General features: G+C 40.0%; 1 protein-coding gene across 4 annotated transcripts in view; it reads left to right on the top strand.

Annotated features, from left to right (window-relative positions):
* Window positions 1-25,083, top strand: part of PATJ (PATJ crumbs cell polarity complex component) — a 157,147-nt gene that overhangs the window by 39,842 nt on the left and 92,222 nt on the right. For all 4 annotated transcript variants that reach the window (XM_037404759.1, XM_037404756.1, XM_037404757.1 and 1 more), the window contains exons 18-24: window positions 15,008-15,217; window positions 16,112-16,231; window positions 19,179-19,550; window positions 20,655-20,775; window positions 21,903-22,059; window positions 23,323-23,394; window positions 24,259-24,436. In XM_037404759.1, coding sequence (XP_037260656.1) covers window positions 15,008-15,217; window positions 16,112-16,231; window positions 19,179-19,550; window positions 20,655-20,775; window positions 21,903-22,059; window positions 23,323-23,394; window positions 24,259-24,436 — 1,230 coding nt within the window. The remainder of the gene's footprint in view (window positions 1-15,007; window positions 15,218-16,111; window positions 16,232-19,178; window positions 19,551-20,654; window positions 20,776-21,902; window positions 22,060-23,322; window positions 23,395-24,258; window positions 24,437-25,083) is intronic.

The following is a 25,083-nucleotide window of genomic DNA, read 5'->3' as shown; positions in this document are numbered from 1 at the left end:
ATTAAATATATAGAAACTCTCAAAAACTGTAGTCAGAATGAAATGTTCTTCATTCTAGTCAACATGATATACTTATAAATCTCTAGCCGTCATATTTATAAGGAAATAAAATTGCTGGATCACTCTTCATAATAATATACACATCACATATGAATACTGCCTAAACATTGTAGTTTAATAAAATGTGTTTAACTGTTGTGCATAAATGTCAAGTGATATAAAATTCACTTTTTGATACAGTAAGGCATGAATAGAGAATGAATTAAAATAAAAAATATTTGAAGTGTTATGCAAAACCATTAATTCTATATTTTACCAGTGTGATTTAAGATTACTGAAAATAGATCCTGTTAGTCATTTTCGCTGACACATGTTGTGTTGCAGTGCCAGCTTTACTGTAGAGTTGCTAGGAGTCTTTACAGAGCAGTAATACACAGATTTGCTTTTAAGTTCTCATATAATCAGAATTAATGAAGGCTTTAATAACAGGCTTTTTATTTACTTATTCGCAGATGCAAATACATGAGCAATGTTGTGGTACTTTCAGCTAAATTTAAATACATTCTAATCAATTCTAAATGAGTGGTAAACCACTTAATCTCAGATCTTTATAATTTCAAGATATTTATGTATAAAGTATGCTCTTTTGTTTGGGATTTGCCTCTTAGATCTTTTACACTTTTCATCATCTGCAGATTAATTTTTATAGAGAGATATCTGTGACTGTGTGTGTGTTTATGTAAATACATCCATCACATTCTTGAGTGCAGGGCAAAGAAAATAAATAATTGTCCATGCTAGATTGGAGGCGGGGGAAAAGAAGGATGTGGTTCCTGGGAGACTGTTTGGAATTCTTAAAGCAGATTTGCTGAGAAGCACAAAATTACAGTGAAGTGCTTAATTGTGGCTTAAAGGACCTGGAGACCTAACTCTGTTTTCCAAATTTATTTTTGCAATTTTAACCTCCTATAGGAAGTGAAAGTTGGTTGGTTTTTTAAGGCATATACTTTTTGTTTTGCAAGAGAAGATTCAAGCTTTATAATGGCAAATGACACTACTTGCACTATGTATCCACTGGTGATTTTGCTCTTTTTGAGTAATTATATGATTTTAATTTTTTGTAGATTTTTTTTTAAATGAAGATGGATATTCACATGGTCTAGCTTCATGGATTAGTTGTGTCGGTGAGAGACCAACCTTTCTAGGCTCCCATTAGTGTTGATGGAGGTAGGGTGGGGAGGAAAATACTTTTTAAGAGGTGATTCTGAGCAGAATGCCTATTCATGGTGCTTGTAATTGCGCACAGAAAGACTGTCTCTATCAGTTACAGAAGTTTAAGGAAGGTTTGGTTTTAAGGAAACTGGGGTTTTAAGATCACATTGCTTTTATAAGTTTTGCTTGAAATGAGACTTGAGAAATATTGATAGGACTTTGGAAAGATCAGTAGGAATAGTGAAGCAACATTACAGGAAAAAAAAAAGTGATGCATTGTTATTCCATGTTACTTTCCCCCACGTCAGGGGGGTATAACATCTTTGAAATGCTACTGCAGTACCAGTGTACACCAGCCCATTCCAGTTGCTTCTTGTGAGAGACTGGTGACTGTTATCTGCAGTATTCAAGAACTCCTGAAATCCTGCTCATACAGATGTGTTCATTTATGACAGTGAGCAATGCCAGATGTGCTGCAGAAGTGGAAGAATGCTAAGCAATTAGAGACCAGGCTGCTTATGGTGCTGTGGAAGTTTCTTCCTACTGCTTTCCATTCATGTTTGTTATTTGTTTTGAAGCGTGGGGCTTTTTACCTTTCCATCTTAATTTTGATTATAGAATTAGATGTGGTGCTGAATACTCTCATGGTGTATAACATAGTATTTGTCATTTTGTTTTCTCAAAACTGACTACGTATTTGACATAAAAGGTATTGTGCCTCAGTTATCTAAAATGCTGTGCTTCCCAAGTCACGCTCTAAAAAACCAGTATTAATAAAAATCCTTTATGAGGTAGAACAGGAATCTAAGTACATAGAAAACTTGAGTGCTGAGATCAAGAAATTATTACTCGGGTATATTAATTTTTAATGGGCTGTCTTTCTAATAATGTTTCATCTATCAAATAAATGATAAGCATATCCCAGGTGACTTGCAGGATATTCCCAGAAATGTACAAGCATAATTCCAATGCCTATATATTTTAATGAACTAATTACAAATTAATTATACCAATTATGCATAATCAATAGTATTTATACTTTGTCCTGTGTTTTCTTTTGTCTGTCTTTAGGGATTTAAATGTTTAAAACAGAGCCGCCTTCTTTTTTTAATAAGGTGCTCTTGAAAGGCCTGTACGCATGTTATTAAAACTGTGGGATACCATTAGAGAAATAGAGTAGACTTACCCTCTTTGCTATAACAGGACTGTATTTATATAGGATACTGTTGAGCTTCCCGTGATCACTATGTATAAAAAAAATCTTTTCCCCCCTTTGCTAAATGTCCTAATTTGTAATTATGTGGTAGAGAATCTAGAATCTTTGAGAGTGCTTCTCTGCTAGCAAGGTCAATACTTGGTGAGAGGGGAGGTGGATGGAGAGGCTGATCTTGTGTTTTCTTGAAATGATCAGTTCACTGATTTTTTTTTCTCCCGCTGTGATGGCTTATTTAAATAAGAAATATTGAAGAGCTTTTAAAATTAAATCTGTGTATTTTTCTATTGTCACTAATACGTTGGGATCTTGTCAAAGCTCCTAGGCTAGGCATTGCTTTTTCTTGGTAATGCTTGAATGAAAAGCCTGCAGGAGAGGCAGTAGCAGCCATGCCAGTAGGCTCTGCATGCCGTGTGCTTTCTTCAGCTGATAACACATTGTGCTCAGCAGAGACCTGAGGAGCAGCATTGCATTGCTGGTGATTCGATCTTGAACAGGGACCCTGCCCCCCTTTTGGCCATTAAATAGGTGTGCTGTTCAGTCCTCTGGCCAACTTCTCCACAAAGTAATATACTCTGCCTCCCTTAATTTCCTTGTAATTTCACTTGGAGAAGTTGCGCTCTTTTTCACCTCCTGACTAACTTTTATGTAGTGTTGCTGGCACAGTTAGCGGCAAGTATGTTTTGATGGTGAATGAGGGACCCAGTACACTGTTTGTAGAGTGCTTTGGGATCATCTGTGATGCAAGGGACTACAGTAAATGCATATATTGTTCTTTGTCAATAGATGTGAAAGTGTCCAGCTTTAACAGTAAGTTTGCCTAGCCTGAAGCTAAACCTCCTAGCCAGCAAGTCAAGAGCTGAACCATTGTTATTGAGACCAATCCTTTTTCTCAGAAAGAAGTTAAAAGGAAAGAGGGCATGGTATGTCATCAGGTTAAAATAGAGGAGAAATGCTGTATAAAAATGATGGTGATCCCAGGGTGTTAGAGTAAGAGGAAAAGAAAAATCACACAAGGTGAGGACTTCTAGAGAAAAAGAAGAGATCACAGTAGTATAAAAGGTACTGAATGGCCCTGAAACAGTGTTTCCTGAAGACCTGATACACTCAAGCCAACAGATTCTGTCAGTAATGTTTTACAGAAATATTGGAAGAACCGCAGGTATCTGAATTGCAGATTTCTTGAGGCAGTATTGACCAGAAGGTAACTTGAATGGTCTGATGAGCTTTTATCAAATTAAACAAAAAGCTGAATGGACTTTATGTGGAGCTTAATTTACTGTGCTTTGAAGTCACAGTATTTTAAAGCAGCTGTTTTAAGGTGCGTGAAACTGGAGAGGGCAAGGGTTGGAATAGAAGCTTGACATTTTACATAGCTCTTGGGAATGCCTGTGAGATGCTGTTTCTCTCTTTCTCTCTCGTGCTTGAAAGGTAAGTCCCCAGTGCCTGGCTGCTTTTGCACAGTACCCAGATGCTTTTGCACAGTACCGAGCTGCCCTATAGACCTGTCAGCCAGTAGGAGCTCATGGGCTCACTTGCTCCAAGTGGTCCTTGCCAACATGGGTGTAAATGTCTACCTATCCATCGAAGCAGTAACAGGCATTTCAGCACTGTATGATCTTCATGTTACCCAGACCAGAAACGGCATGAAATGTGCCTGCCTTCGTGAGCCTGGGTCAATCTTTAAGGGGTTCTTACTGTAGTCTAGCAATAGGGACTCCACAGCCGCCTTGTTGCTGGACTTATCTTTCTTATCATTAGCAATTTTTTATTGCAGTTGAACTGAAGTCTTTTTTTGCTGCGCGTTCAGCAGGTTATGTTTTGTCCTTCTCCCAGGGAACATGGGAAAGAATTGTTTTCTTTTATAACAATCACTGCATAGTCCTTCACGGCAGGAAGGGAAGCAATTTAGGTGTCTCCAAATATCTTTCCTCTTTTCTTTATGCCCCAAACAAACAGGCTCCAGATGTAGAGTTACAAAAAAGCAAACTGACTTCATATTTGTAGAAGGTGGTATTCAGCTGGATTATATTTTTTGTCTGTCTTGGTCAGTTCAACAGCAAGATGCAAGCTGGAATGCTTTGACATGTTGCTGGCTAAATGTTTGCCCTGTTGTGATAATTTGAGCTTTGTCTGTCTTGTGATAAGTTTGTTATGAACAAAGAAGCATATTCACATCCTTGTTAAGCACATTTTCACCTGATCATGTGATGGAAACCTGTGGCTTACTGGCAAAAGCTGCACAGCTGTATTAAAACCCAGTTTTACAATGGCTGTCAGCTTGGTACTGGGAAAACTGATAAAGGCAGCTTTTCTCCCATCTCTACAACCCATCCACATTCATTAACATCAAAGTTCTGTAAGCCTCAGTACCAACTGTGTTGGTACTCATCTCACAGAGGATTTGCTTCTCTCCCCCTATGGGAAAGTTCTGTGTCCTTTAAATCATATTAAGCTGCTTCATGTGTAAAATAATTCTTAATAGTGTGTCATGAATTGAATTCAATGTAGCTTTTTGAAAAATTCTCTTGGAGTTCAGCTTAAATACTACTTTTCAGGACCAAAGGGCTGGTGAATGCAATTGAGCACATTCCTGGTAGTTTCTAGGGTGTTTGTGATTAGTGGTTTCCAAAACCTCAGTGCAGTAGTACTAAAAGCATTGGGAGACCAGAAACCACTTCAATAAGAAATCAAAGAGACTGTGTATCTCAGCATGAGTTACAGACAGGTACACAGGAATAGCTTGCTGAGGTAGAGAAGCTGGAGAACTTGGAGGCAGGAAGCCATGCCAAGGCTTGAGTATGCCCTGATGCTGGGCTTGAGCGGCGGGGGAGGTCATCAGTCTGACTTGAAGTGAGAAGTTAAGGAGGCATTTCATAGAATCAGGAAATCATTTAAGTTGGAAAAGACCCTTAAGATCTCTTGAGTCCAACTGTTAACCCAGCACTGCCAAGTCCACCACTAAACCATGTCCCTAAGTGCCACATCTGCATGTTTTTTAAGTACCTCCAGGGTTGGGGACTCCACCCCTTCCCTGGGCAGCCTGTTCCAGGGCTTGACCACCCTTTTGATGAAGACATTTTTCCTAATATCCATTCTGAACCTCCCCTGGCACAACTTGAGGCCATTGCCTCTTGTTCTATTGCTTGTTATCTGGGAGAAGAGACTGACCCCACCTCGCTACAGCCTCCTTTCAGGCAGCTGTAGAGAGTGAGGAGGTCTCCCCTGAGCCTCCTTTTCTCCAGGCTAAACACCCCCAGTTCCCTCAGCCGCTCCCCATAACATTTTTGCTCTAAACCCTTCTCCGGCTCCACTGCCTTTCTTTGGATACATTCAGCACCTCAGTATCTTCCTTGTATCATACCTTCCCAATATGAGGGGCCCAAAACTGAACGCAATATTTGAGGCGCAGCCTCACCAGTGCTGAGTACAGGGGGGTGATCACTGCTGGCCACACTGTTTCTGGTACAAGCCAGGATGCCGCTGGCCGCCTTGGCCACCTGGGCACACTGCCAGATGATGTTCAGCTGACTGTCGACCAGCACTCCCAGGTCCTTTCCTGCTGGTCAGCTTTCCAGCCAGTCTTCCCCAAGCCTGTAGTGCTGTGTGGGGCTGTTGTGATCCAGGTGTGGGACCCAGCACTGAATCTTGTTGAACCTCATATGATTGGCCTTGACCCATTGATCCAGCCTGCTGAGATCCCTCTGCAGAGCCTGCCGACCCTCTGGCAGATGAACACTCCGCCCCGACTTCGTGTCACTTGCAGACTTAGTGAGGGTGCACTTGATCCCCTCATCCAAATTGCCATTAAAGGTATTAAAGGGGACTGGCCCCAGCACTGAGCCCTGGGGAACACCACTTGTGACCAGCTGCCGGCAGGATGTAACTCCATTTACTACAACGCTTTGGGCTTGGCCATCCAGCCAGTTTTTTTACCCTGTGAAGAGTACGCCTGTCCCAGCCATGAGCAGGCAGTTTCACAGGAGAATGCGGTGGGAAATGGTGCCAGGGGCTTTACTGAAGTGCAGGCAGACACCATCCACAGCCTCTCCTCATCCACTGAGCAGGTCACCTTGTCACAGAAGGAGATCAGGTCGGTCAGGCAGGACCTGCCTTCATAACCCCACGCTGGCTGGGCTGATCACCTGGTGGTTCCGTACGTGCCGTGGGGTGGCACTCGGGATGATCTGCTCCATAACCCTCCCGGCACCGAGGTCAGGCTGACAGGCCTGTAGCTCCCTGGATCCTCCTCCCAGACCTTTGTGTAGATGAGCATCATATTTGCTGTCCTCCAGTCAACTGGGACCTCCCCGGTTGGCCGGGCTGCTGATAAATGATGGAAGCTGGGTCGGTGAGTGCTGCCGCCAGCTCCCTCAGCACCCTGGGGTGGATCCCGTCTGGCCCCAGAGACTGGTGTGTGTCTGTGTGGTGTGGCAGGTCACCGGCCATTTCCCTTTGGATTGTGGGGGCTTCATTCTGCTCCTTGTCCCTGTCTTCCAGCTCAGGGGGCTGGGCACCCGGAGAACAACTGGCCTTACTGATAAAGGCTGAGGCAAAGGCGATGTTAAGTACCTCAGCCTTTTCCTTGTCCATTGTTACTATGTTTCTCCCTGCATCCAATAAAGGATGGAGATTCTCCTTAGCCCTCCTTTTGTTGTCAGGTACAGAGTGGAGTGGCATATCCTAGGGGTGGCCCTCCTGTCTTTTGTGAGCTGTGACAGCCAGTGCTCTGGACAATACCTGAGTTTGCAGAGGAATTGGAGCATTACTGAGAACATCTGTTTTTCTTTGGTTTGTCGCATATCCTTGAAATAAATGCTAAGCAGTATTATTATTAACCTTTAGAAATGTTTTCCCTATTCCCCCAAATTCTACAATCTGGTTGTTCTTTTTCATTTCCTGCTAGGAAGAATAGCTTTTAATAAAAACAAAAAACCCCAAACCAAAGAAATTCATTATTATTCCACAGATGTCTTCTGCCTGCAAGAGAAGGCGAGAATTTAAAGGGACAAAACTGGAGCTAGATTTTCTGTTAAACTCTTGGCAAATCTCAGCAAGGGTAAGATAATGTAGATGAGACTAGAAGGAACTGTGCAACTGAGTGCTTTCTTTCAGTGAGCATGTGGAGACAGTGGAGCAATGGGCGTGTAAAAGCTCAACCCAGACAGCTCCAAATCTGCTGTTCTGAACCGATGAGATTTGAGGTACGTGTTTGTGCTGATGGATAAGCATGAAGAATTCTGAAAACTCATGCAAGTTATGAGGTATTCTGTTTTCTTAATACCTCACCCTTCTGGAAGATGCTACTCCCTAAATCCAAATAGTGCTGTTGCACTTGGAGGTTTTTTTCTGTTCTCACTGCGATTCGCAGCAGCCTTAAAACTCTCTGCAACCTTTTTGCCTACCCTTCTCGTCTTTTTTGCCATCCATGCTGTTAGAAGTTGTCTTTGGGCCAAGTCACTGTTTGCAGATCCTTGTTGCAAAACCAGAGCCTGTCCTGTCTCCCCACTTTTCTCCTGCAGCTTTTTCTGTAATGAATCTTCTGTAATTCATGTGTTTTCTGTTTAAGATGCAAGCTCTCCACGCAGAGGAGAGCTCTGGCTTGTGTGAAAACACACACTGCGCTTCCACAGACTGTTAACAGTGTTGAGGCCAGTGTAGTGAACTGGTGAAGTGCTTGCTGCATTGGTGGATTTTTAGTTCAGGGATTATTTGAATGTGAAAGCTGATCAAACCCAGAATGTGCATTAGGACTACTATGTGTAGGTTGTGTAGGTGATACCATTCATGCTTTTTTTTCCCTTGGCTCATTGGTATTTTTTATTTATTCCCACACATCTCTATCCCTTCTTTATCTCATCACACAGTGGCTTTCCTCCATTTCCTTATGAGTTCAGGGTTTTTTCTTATCTCTGCGGCTTTTCCCTGTAGTCAGCATTCAGTGTGTTTTTTCTGGAGCTGGGAAGTCTGAAAGTGTAAGATATTAAGAGAGTCTAATGAACGTAATCCTTGTGACTTTAGCTCTGTTGAGAGCAAATATGAAAGGCGTATGAAACCTTAGGTTGATTGAGAAGTTTGATAAATTAAAAGATAGTGGTGTGCACCTGAGTCCACTGCACAGCGACACTTTCAAAACTACCGTAGTCAGTGCCTATCTTTGATCTTTTTATTTGAGAATTGGAGTAGTGCGTAAGATCTTTTTCTTTTGATCATTCCCTGGAGGCACTTTTGTTGCAACTATCTGCTGCATATCCCTCTTCCGCAGCAGATGAACATTGACTGCGTAGCACTTGGCAGCTCTGCCAGACCTATGTGGGTTTGAGTAATTGCTGGCCACCATGTTCATTCTTGCTGTAGAAGACTGATATGATTTCAGATCGCAGATGATGAAAGCCTGGTTTGGGAAACCCATTGTGCCACCTACTCTTACTTTGCTGTTCTCTATACTCCTTTGGGTGTGGTTCTATATATTTTGTTTATGTTTTTTCTTTCCTTGTGAGTTCCTGTTTCTTTGCTGACATTTCCCACAACAGAAGTTTTGATTAATGCTGGCTGCACACTAGAGCTTCTGAAATTCATTGCTTTATTCCCTCACTACAGATCAATAAATACTTATGTTTTATTTCCAGTGCTTTGCCTTACATCACAGGAAAGTTCAGCGTTCCTCCTTGAATACGTTCTGTATTTAAGTTTGTATTACTTCAGCACATCAGCCTGTAGTTTATTTCTTTGGTACAGACAGAGGCTGTGCATTGTGTAGTCTTCCTAAGTAGTTCTGCTGACTGCAATCTAATACGAGTGGAAGAGGCAGAAACAAGTCTTAAACGGTTTGAATTTCAGTTTGATTGCCCATGCAGTGGACCTAACAAAAACTAGTTGAGCACTTTCTCAGGGATGTTTTTTCAGGCTTTAGAGTACCTTTGGCAGTTCCTACGGCCAACTCCTGTAAATACATTGGCGCGAATGAACAGAAGGTTTGGACCTTGAGTCTCAATCCTAAGTTGAGGCCGCCTTAAGGAGGGAACTTGGCCTCACTCACACCTGATTCTTCCTCTCTTCCATTTCTGTGGGGAAGTACTTAGTGCCTTTGAAAAGTCTGCAAGTTGTTTACTGTTCTTGACTCTTGCATCCTATCGGCATTGTTGGTGTGTATGTGGAGGGAATGAGTGGTACTTCACAAAATGAGAGCATGGATGAGTATTTTGAGTAATTTCACAACACTGAGCACACAGGTAAATTACTTCATGCACAGTTCTGCCTTTGTTCTACATAACAGTAAGATGAACCTAAAATGCATTTAGTCCTGTACGTTGTTGACAAGTGTATGTTCCTCATACAGTATGCTACAGTGTTGTGTTTTAAGAGTCTTTCAGTCTGGTATCTTATTCACTTGCAAACTGAAGAGTTTTAAATATGGATATGTATGTTAGACCTGGAAGTGGTCCCATGCAAAATGTAATGAAGCGGGATTGCTCTGACCTCTGAGCTCTAACATGTGTTTGTTTTGGCTCTCTCGCAAAAACCTGCAGTATACAAATTGGCACTTGTAAAATTGTTCAGATAAATCAAAATTGGTACAGGAAAAAAGTTTCAAAGTGTTTCTTTTGGGATCCTTTACCATGCTATTTTTGATGTGTGTTTTCAGAGGAGTGTTTTTGTGGCAGTGTGCAGTTTGTTGCTTGAAGAAAGCTAAAATATTCTAGGAAGTCAGGCTAGCTGAATTTAGATCTTAAGTGATGCCAAAACTAATATAGCCTGTAAGTAAGTGAGAGTGACTTTGCACAGTAAATGTCAGTCACCCGCAGCTTTGTCTTACATTTTCATATGAGCCTTTAAAAAAGGAAAACACAAACAAAACCCCAGAAAACGTGGTAGCTGCTTACATCCAATCGAATTATAGCTACAGTCTACTGCATAGGACAGGCTGCTCCTCATCCTCTGCGCATAGCGAGGGCTGTACAGATGGGGATGGACTTGTCAGAGCTTGAAACGCCTCCGGTAGTGCGGGAGCTGGGCTGGCCTGGAGTGCCCTCTCTTGGCTGCTGCGGAAACCTCACATTTTGGTAAGGACGGGGAAAGAATCAGTCGGTTGTTACCATTTTAACTTTCCAGTGTGATGGACAGAGGTAAGCTGTGTTGGTTGTATTTCGAGATTTGCTTTCTAAGGACCTCTGATAGCCAGCAGTGTGAATCTTGGGTGCCCATGGCAAGTTTGAATCCCTCACTTGAAGCCACAATAAAGTTACGCGCTCCAGCAGCATTGCACGTAGTACTCTGTTAACGTGGTGCTCCTGGGACTCTTAATATTTTAGCAGAGCTCAGGTTTTTAAGAGGCTTCATACTGCTCTGAATCCAGGGATCCCAGAGGCAGCAACTGCAGTGGCCCCTGCTTGACTTTGCACTGTTAAATGAATCCAGAACAAATGAGACTCTGAAAATAAGAAGAAAAATTTGACACCTGGACTCCAGCAAACATTTGTGGATTTAGATGAGGAGCAGTAGGGGGGAAGGGAAAGCCTATGGTTCAACATAGTTAAATATATGGTGTGCTAAGTATGAATAAATTGTGACTGTTTTAAACAAGTTCGTATACTCTATGGCTGGCTTGAGCACAAAGGAAAAGACAACAGCTACGACATACTAGTTCCTCAAAGGGTTACCTGGAGGCCAGCATCCTGGGCTGCTGCTGGTGCATGGCAGTGGTCAGTTTTCATCGCTTATACAAGCGGCAGAGTTTTTACATTCAGTTCTTTCTTAGCAAAAGAATTTGTGTCAGTGATTGTGAGTTAAAGGGTTTTGTCTCCTGATAGCCTTACTTCTCAGTCTGATTCCTTTCCTCATTGTTCATAAATTATTCATTTGTGTAAAGGAATCCTTCGGCAAACTGAGGTTAAAAGTTTGTCTTTAAATATACCGAGCCTAGTTCATACCCATTTTCAGGTGACCAAATTGCATGGCGCTGTCCTGTGCAGACTCCCTCTGCTGTAATGCAAAGTCATGTAATAATTTCTTGAACTAGTGAAGTTGAGTCACTTCTATATTCTAGTCAAGTACCATTACAACAATATCTTAGCTCTGGGTTTGGGGAGGGAGTTTCTTCCTAGCCTGTAAACTCCATCCACATAAATGAGTCTTTCACTTTAAAGGAAAAACTGAAATCTGGTCCTGACTGCTAGTGACTAAAAATCACTATTACCTGGCTTAATGTGAGCCAAGTAAAATGAATCAAGAGCCTTAGGGTGGGTGTGCAGTCACAGCTAGTGATGTTTAGTAACCTCGAATGGCTCTGGCTGGTCTGTTAACATGAAGGTGGCCCTGAAGGCCATCAGGGCACTGTGGGAGTCAACTGGCCTTTTGCAGTTAGTGTAGAAGGTAAGAATCTGCTTTTCAGCCTGCTGCTAGCACTGCTTGCTTTCAAAAAAAAAGACAGCAACCCACATGGTCCAGTTGCACTCACAATTTACAAGATGTGAATGTGAATTCAGTGTTTGCTGGCCTGTTTTAGCAGGTGGTGTTCTTTGGGGTGCATTTCAGTTTGAGTGTAGATTGTAAGGCAAGATTAAAAAAAAAAAACATTGTTCCTTTTGTTTTGTTAAAGAAAGCACGCTGCAATCCACAGTTACAATCACTCTCATGTTAAATTATAGAGAGTACTTCTTGATGATTACACCTTGAAATTCAGTAGGTCTGTACCTTTGCATGCAGCTTTTGTTGCATTCCTTGTGGCAATCGCATTGTGATCTGCAGTCACTGATAACAAACACTCAGGGTTTTACAGCACTGCTCGAGTTACTGGCTTAGCCCTGTTACTGTGTAGTTTATATTGCTGTTCTCTTCCTGTGCAATAGCTCCCTCTGCTTGAAAACAGCAGTGTAATTATAACCCCTGCTTTGTGTTTGCCTGATCAACTTTTTTTAATATGGGCTCCTTTTTTTAAGATTTCTGCTGCAGCTCTTCGTGAAGCAATTCCAATACACGGCTAACACTTGTACATGTGGTGAAGCAGCGACGGTAACAGTGCTGTTCTCAATAGAAACTTTGTATGTTTGCAGGAACTCTAATCTACATTTCTAACATGAGGATTAAATTGTGTTGGAACACTTCTTCACCTAAATTATCTCTTTCCAAAACATAATGATTTATTGAAGCCAAAATGTTTTTGTATCAGTAAAAACTTAAGTTGAAACAGGACTGTTTCTCATCCGAAATGTGGTAGTTAAGCCACTGACCTTGAATATCTACATAGAAGAAGCTAATGTTGAGGTTTCCATGTCCTACCTAAGCGGTTCTGGTCTGGAATGAAAAAAATAATGACTTTGGATCAGACAGAGCAGGGATTTGAACTTGATTCTCCCATTTTCTCAGCCGGCACTTAACTACTGGGCTAATCATTCACTTGCAAATTTTTGACAGCTTATCTGCATCAGTAAGGATGAGTGCTGGTGTTGTTTTGTTCATTTTTATCGGTATAACTAAGCCAGCAGAAGTCATATTACAAAAGCTGTTGTGTCAGCAAAGGTGTAGTTTTGCTGAGAGAGCGTTCACCCATTTAGGGACCCAGCATAAACCTTGCTTGCCATGGCAATATGAACCCATGACAGGAAAACTTGCTGGTTTAGTTCTATTAGCAAAGCCTTCCTTACGTGAGCGGTGCCTTGCTTGCTCAAAAATGGCTGTCTCAACACAATCGTGATTTTGCGAAGAAGTCCAAAAGATTATTTTTATTTTGCATTGGAGCAAACCCAAAAATTAAAACCATCCTAAAACTCCGTGTCAAAAGGATTGTTTGTTCTGTGGTCAGCTGTCATCAGGTCGGTTAGGCACATGGTTTTGTCGGCAAGGGCAGGCAGAGCTGATTCTCTATGCAAAGGGCAGCAGTTAACTTTATGTTTTCAAAATTCAATGCTCTTAAAGCGAAACCTCTTCTTTTACATCTTGGAATCCTTTGGATTCTTCTTCTGGACTTTCTGCGTTAGTATTTGTTTTGTTTCTAAAAATTTCCAAAGCGTATGCAGAACATGGGTAGCTTGCTATTTGAAATAAATGAAATCCTTTCCCCTTGGCATTGTGTGAGGCAGGTTTGAGCATAAACAGTCAGACAGCCCAAGCATATTGGCACAGGTTCAGTAGGCAGAACACCATTGCGCAGCGGAGGGAGGTTGCTGGGCTTGATTATCAAGACATGATACTTGCAAGGAAGCCTCTTCTGTACAGTGTGGATACCCAGTGTTTGGGAAGATTGTAAAATGGCAGGATTAAGCAGTAGAACAAGAGAGAATTATTACTAATATGTATTTACTTGAATTCCGTTTCAGCATGGCTCTTCCTGCTGAACTGTAATTGCAGTTCTCTAATTTCAGCCATTTACAGATACTATATTCATTGCCTCATATGTTTGCACGTACCTTAAAAAAACATGTTCCCTTGGAAAGCATTGTATAGTTATATAAAAATAAAGAGTTAAAAAAGCATTCCTGTTTTCAAATTAACTCTGCTGAATTCATGGTGGTCTTTGTGATTTGATTTTTGCCCCTTTTTTTAATCCATCCCGTGCACTGCATAAGATGCAAGTCCTGAGGGAAAAACAGTACTTGATTATGCGTTTGAAGACACAGTGCATACAAGAAGCATTTCTGAACTTTATGAGTCTGTAGCAAGGGGGCAAAAGGCTAATTCTAATCTTAAAAAGACAACAAGGAAAGAAAAAAGCCCCATAAATTTGGTTTGTGTATCTTTCTGCCACTATATAATATCTTATGATCATTTCATTGGATTGAGGATAAATACTTAAATGGCTGAATGCATGATAGAAATGGTACGTGACACAACACAAAGGCTAATACTGGGGAAAAAAATGTAAGTGAAGTCACTATCTTTGTGTCAGATTGCAGCCTCTCCATTGTGTATATTTTCTTCCACTTCACATTCCTCAGTGTGTTCCTTGTCTTCAGTAATAATCTTAATCTTCCCTTGCTGTCCCCTGTATTGTTTGTCAAGGAAGCTTCATGTGTGGAGTAAATGTCTTTCATGAGTTGTCATGCAGATTTGACAAAGCAAGAACACTTGAGAAAACTGCAGTAATATAGCAAATGTATACTACTTTTTCTTGAATGTTTTGGGTTCAATTTTTAATTTTAATTTAATAATATTTTCAATTAGATTTCCACTCTTGCAGTGATTTTTTTTTAACATCAGTTTTGCTCCTATGAAGCTCTTGAATGGCATGCAGAATGGTTATTTTATGTAACATTAGCACATAACAGGCCGGATGGAGGCTTGTGGAAGAGTGCCAGTGTTGTTTTTCTATTTGCAGGTTGGCCTGGCTGTTTCTGTCTATGTAAGAAGAGGGCAGGCAGGTATCAGTCAGCTTTCGGATCTTAAAATTTCTGAATGGTTTAGGCAAGTGAAAGAATATCCTCCTACTGCAAACCTTTCTTTTTGTAAACTGTAAGCCTTGGCAGTACTTTTGAACATCTCAGCAAGCTTCAGTTTGCAGCATTAGGTGATGAACGTGCTTTTACATACTCAATTTAAACATCATCTTTCTAGGGGCTTAGACTTTTTAAAATATTTTTTTTTCAGGATCCCTTAGATCCAACAAGAACAGCCATTGTGATCAGCTCTTTGGTGGCAGGCGGAGTAGCCGAACGTGGGGGTGAGCTTTTACCAGGTGACCGCTTGGTGTTTGTAAATGAGAAATATTTGGACAGCGCCACTTTAGCAGAGGCAGTGGAAGTGTTGAAATCTGTGCCCCCAGGTACAGTTTCTCTTGGAATCTGCAAGCCTTTGGTGGTAAGGACTGACTTTAACTTTTTTTCTGTTTTATTCTATGACATGTATACTGGGTGGTTGTATTTGCAGGGGGTGGGGGGTGGGGGCAAAAATCCAGGGTAGAAGTATGTATGCATGTGGAAAGCAATTAAGTTCCTATACATGTCCAGAAATTCTTGCTAGATGGGAAATAGGCACCTCAATGTCCAAAAGGTCTGACTGGAAAACCAGTGTTCTCAGGTTCCTTCTGAAAGAACATCCACATGGAATCAGAAGACATGTCTGGGCAAACCTATGCACACTGGCCCTATACGTAGGTGTAACATGGTTTGAGCAATTCAGGAAATCGGTTAAATATGTGCTGAAGTCCATTTCACTGTAAGACACTGCTGAGTGCTTGCTTGAGCTCCACTGACATCAAAGAAACTTAATCTGTTTGAAGTCAAGACTGTAAATTCAAGTAGAATTTCCTTTTTCTAGAATCAGGGCTTTGGAACAGACAGTAGTTTACTAGAGAACACTGCAGTATTGTTCATCAAGGGCACTCAGGCAAAATTAATTAAAGCGTCATCTAATAGAAAGTGCTTGTAATTCAAAGTGGTAGGGGAGTGGTGAAATAGGAATGTAGGAAAGCTGTTAAATGTATTCCTTCCTTTTCTAAAGAAGTGGTATTTCATTGTTCATATGTAGGAAAGAAAGACAAATACAAAGATATCTCTTTATTTTCTACTATATCTGTACTAATATCTCTGTTGGGTTCCTCTCCTCCATTTATGACTTCCCTTTTTTATAATTCTGTATCTTCTTCCCATCTTTTTTCTAAAGGCTGTTTCTTCCTCTCCCTTGGGGTTCATTGAAAAACGTGGGAATTCTCTTGTTTGTTTTCCTTACTCATCATTTCAATTGTCTTTCTAGGGAGAAAGCAAAGGGGAGGAGAACATGCACAGTGTGGATTCCAGCAACATTAAAACTAGCCCTGGATCTCCAGAACCAATAGATAATATTAATTTCTCAATAATACTTGAAGCACCACAGGTATTTGGTTACTCTTTTGGATCAGCTGAAGTTTATCTGGAGAGCTAATGATGTTTTAAAGTAAAACGAATAGTATGTCCTTCAGAGAAGATTTATGTGTTGGATAGACTTCAAGGTGGATTCCCTCTGAAAACCACTTTTTACAGCTAACTGTATAGTAATTGTATTGTGAACAGTAAACATATGCATAGTGCTTACCAATGCAGTTCCCAGTCTGCCTTATCAAATTTAGTTTGTCATTAAAATACCTTGGGTTACCTTGGATATGAAATAGTAATGTTATGTTATTATTAGTCATAAGTAGTTGGTTCAGCTTTGCGAAGAAGGTAAGGTATGGAAGGAGAATACAATTTATTATAATGAAGCAGAACAAGAAAGTAGTCTAGTGCATAAGGCAAGCTTGAAATCTGTTCTTCATAGACTTCCTATGTGGTCTTAGTGATTTCTTCACTCTCATTTTCAAATCTCCTCTTTCTTATTTTCTGAGAAATAGTTCTGTTTATTGTGGGAGGATGAGGCAACTAAAGGTAGTGAGAAAATCAGATACCAGGGTAATAGTATGGCAGATATTATTGCCTGACTTGTGTAGAGTGAGACAGATGTGGATGTTTTTGAATTTTCATCTGTTTGCAAGCATTTTGCAAAATTTTTATTAATTCACATTGGTAAAATGCATTCTTTTTAGGCCAGAAAAGACAATACATAAAGGATCATCCATCCAGAGCTGTAACACAGTAATAAAAATAAACTCTAGATTTTCTTGTTGCTAAACTTGTCTGCCTGTTTCCAGATACAAACTTATCTTTAATGCTGAAATGGTGTATTAGAACCACCAAAGAAGAGCAATATTACAGGGTAGATGTGGGTATACTGTGTAGAAATCAGCTTGGACATGATATTTACTGATTTTCATGATGTAGAATGGAGTTTGTTGTTTTCTGGATGCATAGGAAGGGTTTCTAGCAGAGCAGTTAGTCCTCTGCCAGCTCAGATTAGTTTTATTTAGGAAGGAGAGAAACAATGTTGTTAAGTATTTTTAAATAAAGTATTTTATCTTAAAGTCCTCCTGAATATAGAAACTGGAATGATCAGTTTGTACAAAATACACATAGAGGTATTTGCTTGTATTATGACAGCATCAATAGTAGCTTAGAGCAGTAGTATAAAATTTCCATCCATTTATTACTTTTACCTGCTCATATAAGAGCCAAGAGTGGTGTGTCATGATGGCTTCCACTCTTATGCACTAGCATAATGCTGACAAAGCTGACTTTAAAAAAAAAAAAAAAAAAAAGAACTTAAAGATTTTATATGCTACAACAGTAGACTTTACTGTCATGTTTGCAGTATTCCCTATTCCATTGGTAGCGTCTGCTGCTGCAGTGCAGCAGTCGGTGATTATACATACCTAACTGCTGTATCAGGAGATGGCAATACAAATTGCTGTGTGGTTTCTGAACTAAGTCAATTGTTTTATGTAATGATGAAGTTGGTGCCTCTTGCAGAAGTGTTTGGAGAATGATGCTGCAGAAGTGAAGTGAAATAAATGAAGTAAAGATGAGGAGAATTAGAATCTCTTCAGACTGGGTATTTTTTGAGATCAAGGTACACAGGTCAAATAGACTAAAGGAACATTTAATGCTTATGAAAAATGTGCTAATTTCCATATTGCTAATGTCCTGCTTTTGTGCCAAGCTGGTATTACTGCATTGTTTCCTTATGCTCCTGCCTTTCTCTTGTTTTCTCTCCTGTCTCTCACTTGATCTATGCGAACATTTTGACTGGGGTTTTTTCTCATGCATTTGTACAAACCTAACAAAACAGGATTTTGGCACTAAAGGTCAGAAATGGTGAAGTGCCCTGGGGAGTCTGGGAAGGGGAAGGAAGCAGAAAGAAAAACATTTTGATTGAGGACCCCTGAATCTGTGGATTGGTTTCAGTGTTTGGGGTTTCAGTGCCTTTAAGATTGGGTTTGGGCATACATAACGTGGTGGCCTGAAGGAAAGAGAGGAAAAGCTTTCTGTGTGTGGCAAGCTTTCTGGTACCGGTGCAAGACATAAAATTTCAGGTGCCTGTGCAGACTCACTCTGAGCCAATGAATAGCACCCCATTTGATTTAGGAGAATCACAGGGCGCTGGAAATTGGGGAGGCACATGACAAATCCCAGAAATGTTGGGTGATATCTTTCAGAGTGGTTTTGAATACCTTTTATCTTGGTTTTGTTTTTTGTGTTTTTGGTTTGTTGGTCTGTGGTTTGAATTCAATAGAAAGTTGAGTACTCTTTAATAAAAACAGTAAGGGCATTAGATAATGAACAGTCAGTTATGTCCTTTGTTTCTCTTTTTAGTATGTGGGTCGTCCATTTCCCCTCTCCTCCAGGTTAAAATATTGTGTGGAATATCCAAGGGAGGGGCAAACGAGTGTGGCTTTTGCTTTGGGTTTTGGTTTTTTTTTGGTTTTTTATTATTATTATTGCTGATACTGTTGCATAAGCAAACTTTTGGGCTGTTTTTTATTTAGCTGATGGTATTGTAAGAAATGTGCATGCATTCATAAAGTGACAGCAGATAAGTTTGGAGCACAGAGATACTGAAGCTGGATTTATATACACTTTTTCCTGTAGCTTTTTTTGTGCTATTTAATAATTCTCATTCCCTAACTTCATTCAGGATTGGTTATTCTGAATGGCTACAGCAGTATCTAAGCTGTGCAACTTAAATTTCTTCATATTTGAAAAACAAATTGCAATTGCTAGTTTTGGTGTTAAAATCTGAAGTCAGAGAGTGTTGTGGTTTTTGGGTTTTTTTTTTTTTTAGAAAATGCAAAAGGTTTTTCACTTTAAAAATCAGGATGTACTTTTAATATGGGCCTAACATAAAACATATTTTTGAAAGAGCTAGCAAGAAACATAATTTAAAATCTATATTCCTCTAATGGTTTATGCAGGGTTTCAGAGATGAAACACCTTTTAAAGAAGAACTTGTTGATGAACCAAGTTTGGACCTGGGAAGGTCATTTCAGCTTTCTAAAAATGACAATGAGTATGAGAAGGAGTCCTGGGAGATGCATGAATTTCTGAAACCCAAACCAGAAGAAAAGGATGAAGAACGGGAAATGTTGGTGGACGATGAGTACAAAGAAGATTCAGACTTCCTGAAATATAATGCATCATGTGGACAGAAGGCAACTTCAGAGAGGAACCTCGATACAGAACAATGGGCAAAGCAACTTGAGACTACTGAAATACAAGACTTAAGATCCAGTGTTAACTCAAGTCCAAAACAGTCTCTGGAATATCTACTCAATAAAGATCAAATGGTAAGGGATGTTTTGTCAGTCTCAGTGATGTACCCTGACCATGGGACCCATACCTCAAGGCAAATTCCAGATCTAAACTCTGTAAGGAGTCTTTGTAGTGTTTTAATTACTCGATGAGATCTGGGTACCTCTAACCGACACCAGTCTATCCTGTTGTACATTTTGGGAGGTTCTTTTCGTTACTTAGTGTCTTTATATTTAACTGCTCAATAGTTGGTGTATTTACAGGCATCTTGTACTTGCGTCTTCTTTCCCATCTCTGACTTGTGGGCTTGGTTCTTTTTTTGCAAATTGTACTAATGTGGTGCATGTCAGTATTAGCAAAACGTCGCTTCGTGGGTTTAATAGTCCAGGGGCTTCAGCAGCAATGTCAGTGAGAGGAGCTCCCTCTTTTCCTCAGTATTTTTAATCCAAATCAGTTCCTTGAGCCAGATGATAGTGCAGTTGAGCGGAAAATGATATGGCAGAAGCAATTGTAACAAGCATACTGGTGGATGAAGGAGTAGAATGAGACAGAGCTTCAGGTAAATTGCAAAACTCTTATTTATATGTCCTGCTCAGGTGTTCTGGGAGTTATTTTTTCCCTTCTGCTTTCCTTTGTTCATTTACTTGCCAAACAAAAAAGTGATAATGTCAGCTTTCCATGCACCAGCTTCCAAGATGTATGCTTTTATATGAAAAAAAATGAAGTGGAAGGGGATTCAATTTCACAGCTACTGGAATTTCAGGTTTTGTTTGGCTTGTCCCCTTATGCATTATGTACATAAACAGGCTTCTAGTGACAGTTCTATAATGGAGTGCACAATATTAAATTTATACATTTTTTACTTAAAACCAACAAATTAACAAGAGTAAAGAACTTATTGTCTGGATTACAGACAAGTAGAAAGATAGTTGCTTTATATTGCAATTGCACATAACACTTTTCATACCTCTTCTTAATACAGTGCATAAATGAGCAGTTAGTATTTCATAGTTATCTGAATAAATATGAATGTAGTTGGGAAAATGTGAATGTTTGCTGTAAAAATCAATGTTCATATCAAATACCCTGTATACGGTGATACCATTGCTTTCTAACTTCCTTTTTTCTCCTTTGTGAAGTGTGAAGAAAATGCTAGTTTAAGTTCACTATTTTCTGGAACCCCAGCACACAGTGGCTATCAAAAAGACGTATTTGATACTGAAACTAACCAGTCAGGAGCAAAAACCAAGATGGATTTAGGTTTGTAAGAAGTTTTTTCTTTATCTTATAATTTTATGTTTACAAATTTATATTTTATACCAAAACACAAATTCTGTCAAATGATAAAATATTCAAATGAAGACTTCTGCAGGCTCAGTGCAGTCTGGCTTTAAATAGGTTTCAGCTTCATGATCTTGCTTCCTCCTCCAAATCTTTACCTACAGTTGTCACAAGTGATATTGAAAGCAGCTGCATCTTTGTCCTGCCTGTGGAGAATCACTTTCTTCTGTGTAGCTAATGTCCCCAGTAGGACTCCATGCAGAAATAGGTCATGCCTGCAGTTTCTGTCAGGAATTTGTCTCAGCCACTTTTGATTGCTGATTTTATAGAATTTTGCACTTTAAAAAAAAAAAAAAAGTGACAGCCTATGTAGGTAACTTTACTACAACCAAAATTTGCAAGTGAACTCTATGGTAGATAATTGCCCCATATCTTGGTTTTGTAGTCTGTGCTCAGGAGCAAAGTTTCTCCTTGTCAGATGGCCAGAAATGGATAGTTAGAATTTGGCAGATCATCAAGGAATTAAATTTATGAACCTGCCTGGCGTAGCTACTCACTGGTTGGGAGAAAGGAGGTTAGACTGTTTCCTTTCTTTGTCACTTGCATCCTGTACAGCAGACACTGTGTAAGCTACAGTGGCAGACTGACAACCTTTGCAAGGAGCTCTGGTGGTTCAAGTACAGTTGATACTTAGGTCACCAAAATGGACATCAGTCTTCCCCAGTGTGGTGGGGTTCCACGCTGGGGCAGGGCCTTGTACCGCTCTCCCTGCATAAAGGATGCATTCGTTATTTCTAATCATGTGTTTTTGTAAGGACCTTCTATCATATAAGTTGTACTTAAGCATGTCTCAGTTCCATAAAAATTTGGCTTTCCTGTTATTACTTGACTTCATGTACATCAGAAGCAAGGTGTTACAAAAAAGTGTTTAGTGTGGTCTGAATTTCCTTCAGAAGTAAATGTTCTGTATCTCTGAGCCTCATGATCATGACACAACATCCGCATTTGGAACATGATGAGCTAAGGGGTTTATTTCCAAGGATGATAACTGGTAGATGCAGGGACACAGGCAGCAAAAGTTCACATCTACAACTTTTCTTCTTCAGGTACAAAGCTTCAGATTGATTCTAAAGGACCTGGGCTTGCTGTTGGTTTGGAAGTTATTGAAAAGGAAGAGCTAAAAGGGGAGGATTATGTTTTTTCCAAGAACCTGGAATCTGGGAGAGTAACCACCTTAGCTCAGCCTAGACCAGCATTGTGCAGGTATGGAGGAAGGTATTAGTTTTTGGAAGATTTTCAATTAATGATCTTAACTGTCTCCTTGCTTTAGTTAGCTGATTAGCTATTAAAAGCTGTGTGAAACAGTAAGACATAGATGGCCAGTTCTAGGACTTTTGCCCAAGGAGCTGAATTTTGTCTTGCAACGTGATTAAGTCTTTACTTCCCACATTTCCTCCCCTGAGTATTGGGACAGAAAAGTGTGAATGGCTCTACCACCTACTTTGCTTACAGTAAGGGGAGTATGGATGTGGCCTGGAGGAGAAGGGCATAGCCTTTACTGGCACCATTGGTCATTACTGCTTAAGGAGCTCTACCCTTAGCTCCTTATTATAGCTCTGTCCTCTTGGGTTTCCCTTTCCATTATTCTTCCTTTTGGGAAGACCAGTTCAGCCATGACTCTCAGGCCCGTGCAGGAAATGTTAGTCTTGGCAGTGGTTCTGAGAAACCTTGAGGTGGCAGTGGTTGTAGATACTTTTACACCTGTCAAGTGTCCCATTCTTTCACCACCAGTTTTGGGTGAGTGGGTAGTGGATCTGCTTTTGGGGCCTGTTGATTCAAATCCTCAGTACTTCCCTAATTCATCTGTAAAATTCCCTCAGGGGCAAAGCAGCTCAACAATAAGGTGAAAAGATTATTTGTCCAGCACAACATCCCACTTCCTTTTTGCAGTTTAAAAGTAGCATTTACAGCTCTCAGGATCTACAGAAAATGTGTGCAAGGGTATGTTGTTTCAACCCTTCTGTGAAGGCATGCAATTCCATACTTCCATTGCTATTCTGTGATTCGGTGAGTCACATACAGTATAAAAGTTTAATTAACACTCTATTCTGGAATGTTTAATGGAACACACAGTATCTTTTCTCCCAGTTGCATCGTGATCTGGTTTCTGGTCAGCTAGACTGGTTTTATCAAGAATCAAGGCATATTTATCAGAAAGTAAATGTTAATTGCTTAAATGGTCACTTTGAATGAGTAAATGCAGTGCAGATTTGTATATCACAGAGCAACTTATAAATCTGGTCTGCCCATCATGTTTATTTCTGGAGCATTCCTTAAGTACATTTAAACCTAAATACAAAAATTCCTGTCTAGTCTGTTGACTCTGCACATTTGGTTTACACTGGACAGTGTGAGAAGGTGTTGCTGTCTCAACGCCAGATACAAAATACGTAAGGAATTGCAACCTGGCATGGGTAATGCATTTTTTAATTTTTTTATTCCTCCCCTCCCTCTGCCCCCAATTAGTGAATTACCTGAGAGAGAAGAAGGAGAAGGAGAAGAAACTCCAAACTTCAGCCACTGGGGACCACCACGGACGTATGTTCATGTGATTACATTATTTCTTCCCGTTTACCTTTATGTCTTTTTTTTTCTGTGAGCCCGATTACTTCTCATGGGTTTTTTTCTCCCCTCTTCTGCCAGTAACTTTAAGGTACCTTGTGTACCTTGGGCTTTCTTAGATACAGTGAATTTTTAACAGATGTTCACCAGAACTATGCCTTCTATTTATACAGCTGACTTGGGAAAGCTTGGCGGGTTTACATTGTGGATGACCTACAAGTTCTTGCTCATTTAATAACTCTTAGGTGTGAACAGTGCACGTAGTGCTGCTGTCTCCTTTTCCATGGGTTCTCTGCTAAACTTAATGGCAGAATTCCAAATTGTGAAGCCAAGTTTTAGCCACATCCTCGTTGTATTGCTAACATTTTTAGGTGAATTGTTTTTGTGGTCCAAAATAAAATATGATCAGAAAGTTTCTGCATAAGCTGATTAATGTGCATCTGATACACTGAAATCAGTGTTCAGATAGTTGTATGAAACACTTCATTATTTGTTTAGCATGCCACTTGCAGTTTTTGCCATTTCCAGACAGTTTGCTCAAACTGAAAGAGAATGAGTGTTTACTTGAAGACCTGCCTCTATTTTACCCTGACTTTCTCTGAAATAAAAGCCTATGCCCACTGGGCATGGGTTGGCAGCAGAATTTCGTTCTTTTTGAGGAGTGAGGTCTGCTCAGGGCAAAAAGCCAACGCTGTTGAGAGCATTTGTAGGCTTCTGACTTTATCCCTTTACTCTATTAAATCTTCTTGAAAGACCAGAAGCTTACATTTATTTAAGGCTTAGCATTTATAGTTTAAAAAACTGTTTCAAGCTGTTAAACTACCACATGTATTTTTTCAGTGTTGAGATTTTTAGAGACCCTCACGTGTCTCTTGGAATCAGTATTGTTGGTGGACAGACTGTCATAAAGCGCCTGAAGAATGGAGAAGAACTTAAAGGGATCTTCATCAAACAAGTTTTGGAAGACAGCCCAGCAGGAAGAACAAAGGCTTTAAAAACTGGAGATAAAATACTTGAGGTAAATGTAGATAAACCTACCTTTTCATTCTAAAAAATAAAGATTGACTCAAACGGCTTTTGGAGGAGAGAAGGACAAAATACTGCCACACTTCATGAAGTATTGATGACGCAGTTTTGGAAGCTGAAAGAAACCCCTGGTATCATCTTGTCTCTTTTTTAAGGTCTGACTATGGACCTCTTTTGATATTCTCCTCTTTATTTAGCAAGATACATCCTGGTACCTGATGGGGTAATGAAAAAAAACAGAGTGCCCTCTTTCCATATAAATAAGTTAATAATATATAGAACGTAGACTCTTCATGCTGAAATTTAGGCTGTTATTTTGTGTGTGTGAATTTGGAGTTGTTAGTCTGATCAACTTACTGTTTGGAGTAAATCCCTGATTCTGACTCTGTGCTGATTTTTTTGCTCATTTTTATCCAAATGAAGACTGCTGAATTTAGGTTCCCAAGCTGATAGTGCCATTATTTTATGTGCTTTAGGGTTGTGAGTGATGTTTTGAAAAACTGTTTCAAAGCAAATTTAGTTCATAAACAGGTAAAATCTGAAAGAGTTGTATTATACCTAGCATTATATCTGGCAATCTTATTTCTTACGGTTTTTATCTAGAAGAATTGTTTTGGGAAACATATGACCATCTGTTAA

This window comes from Falco rusticolus, chromosome 11 (assembly GCF_015220075.1).
Source record: "Falco rusticolus isolate bFalRus1 chromosome 11, bFalRus1.pri, whole genome shotgun sequence".
NCBI lineage: Eukaryota > Metazoa > Chordata > Aves > Falconiformes > Falconidae > Falco > Falco rusticolus.
This window is presented reverse-complemented; position numbering and strand designations above follow the sequence as displayed.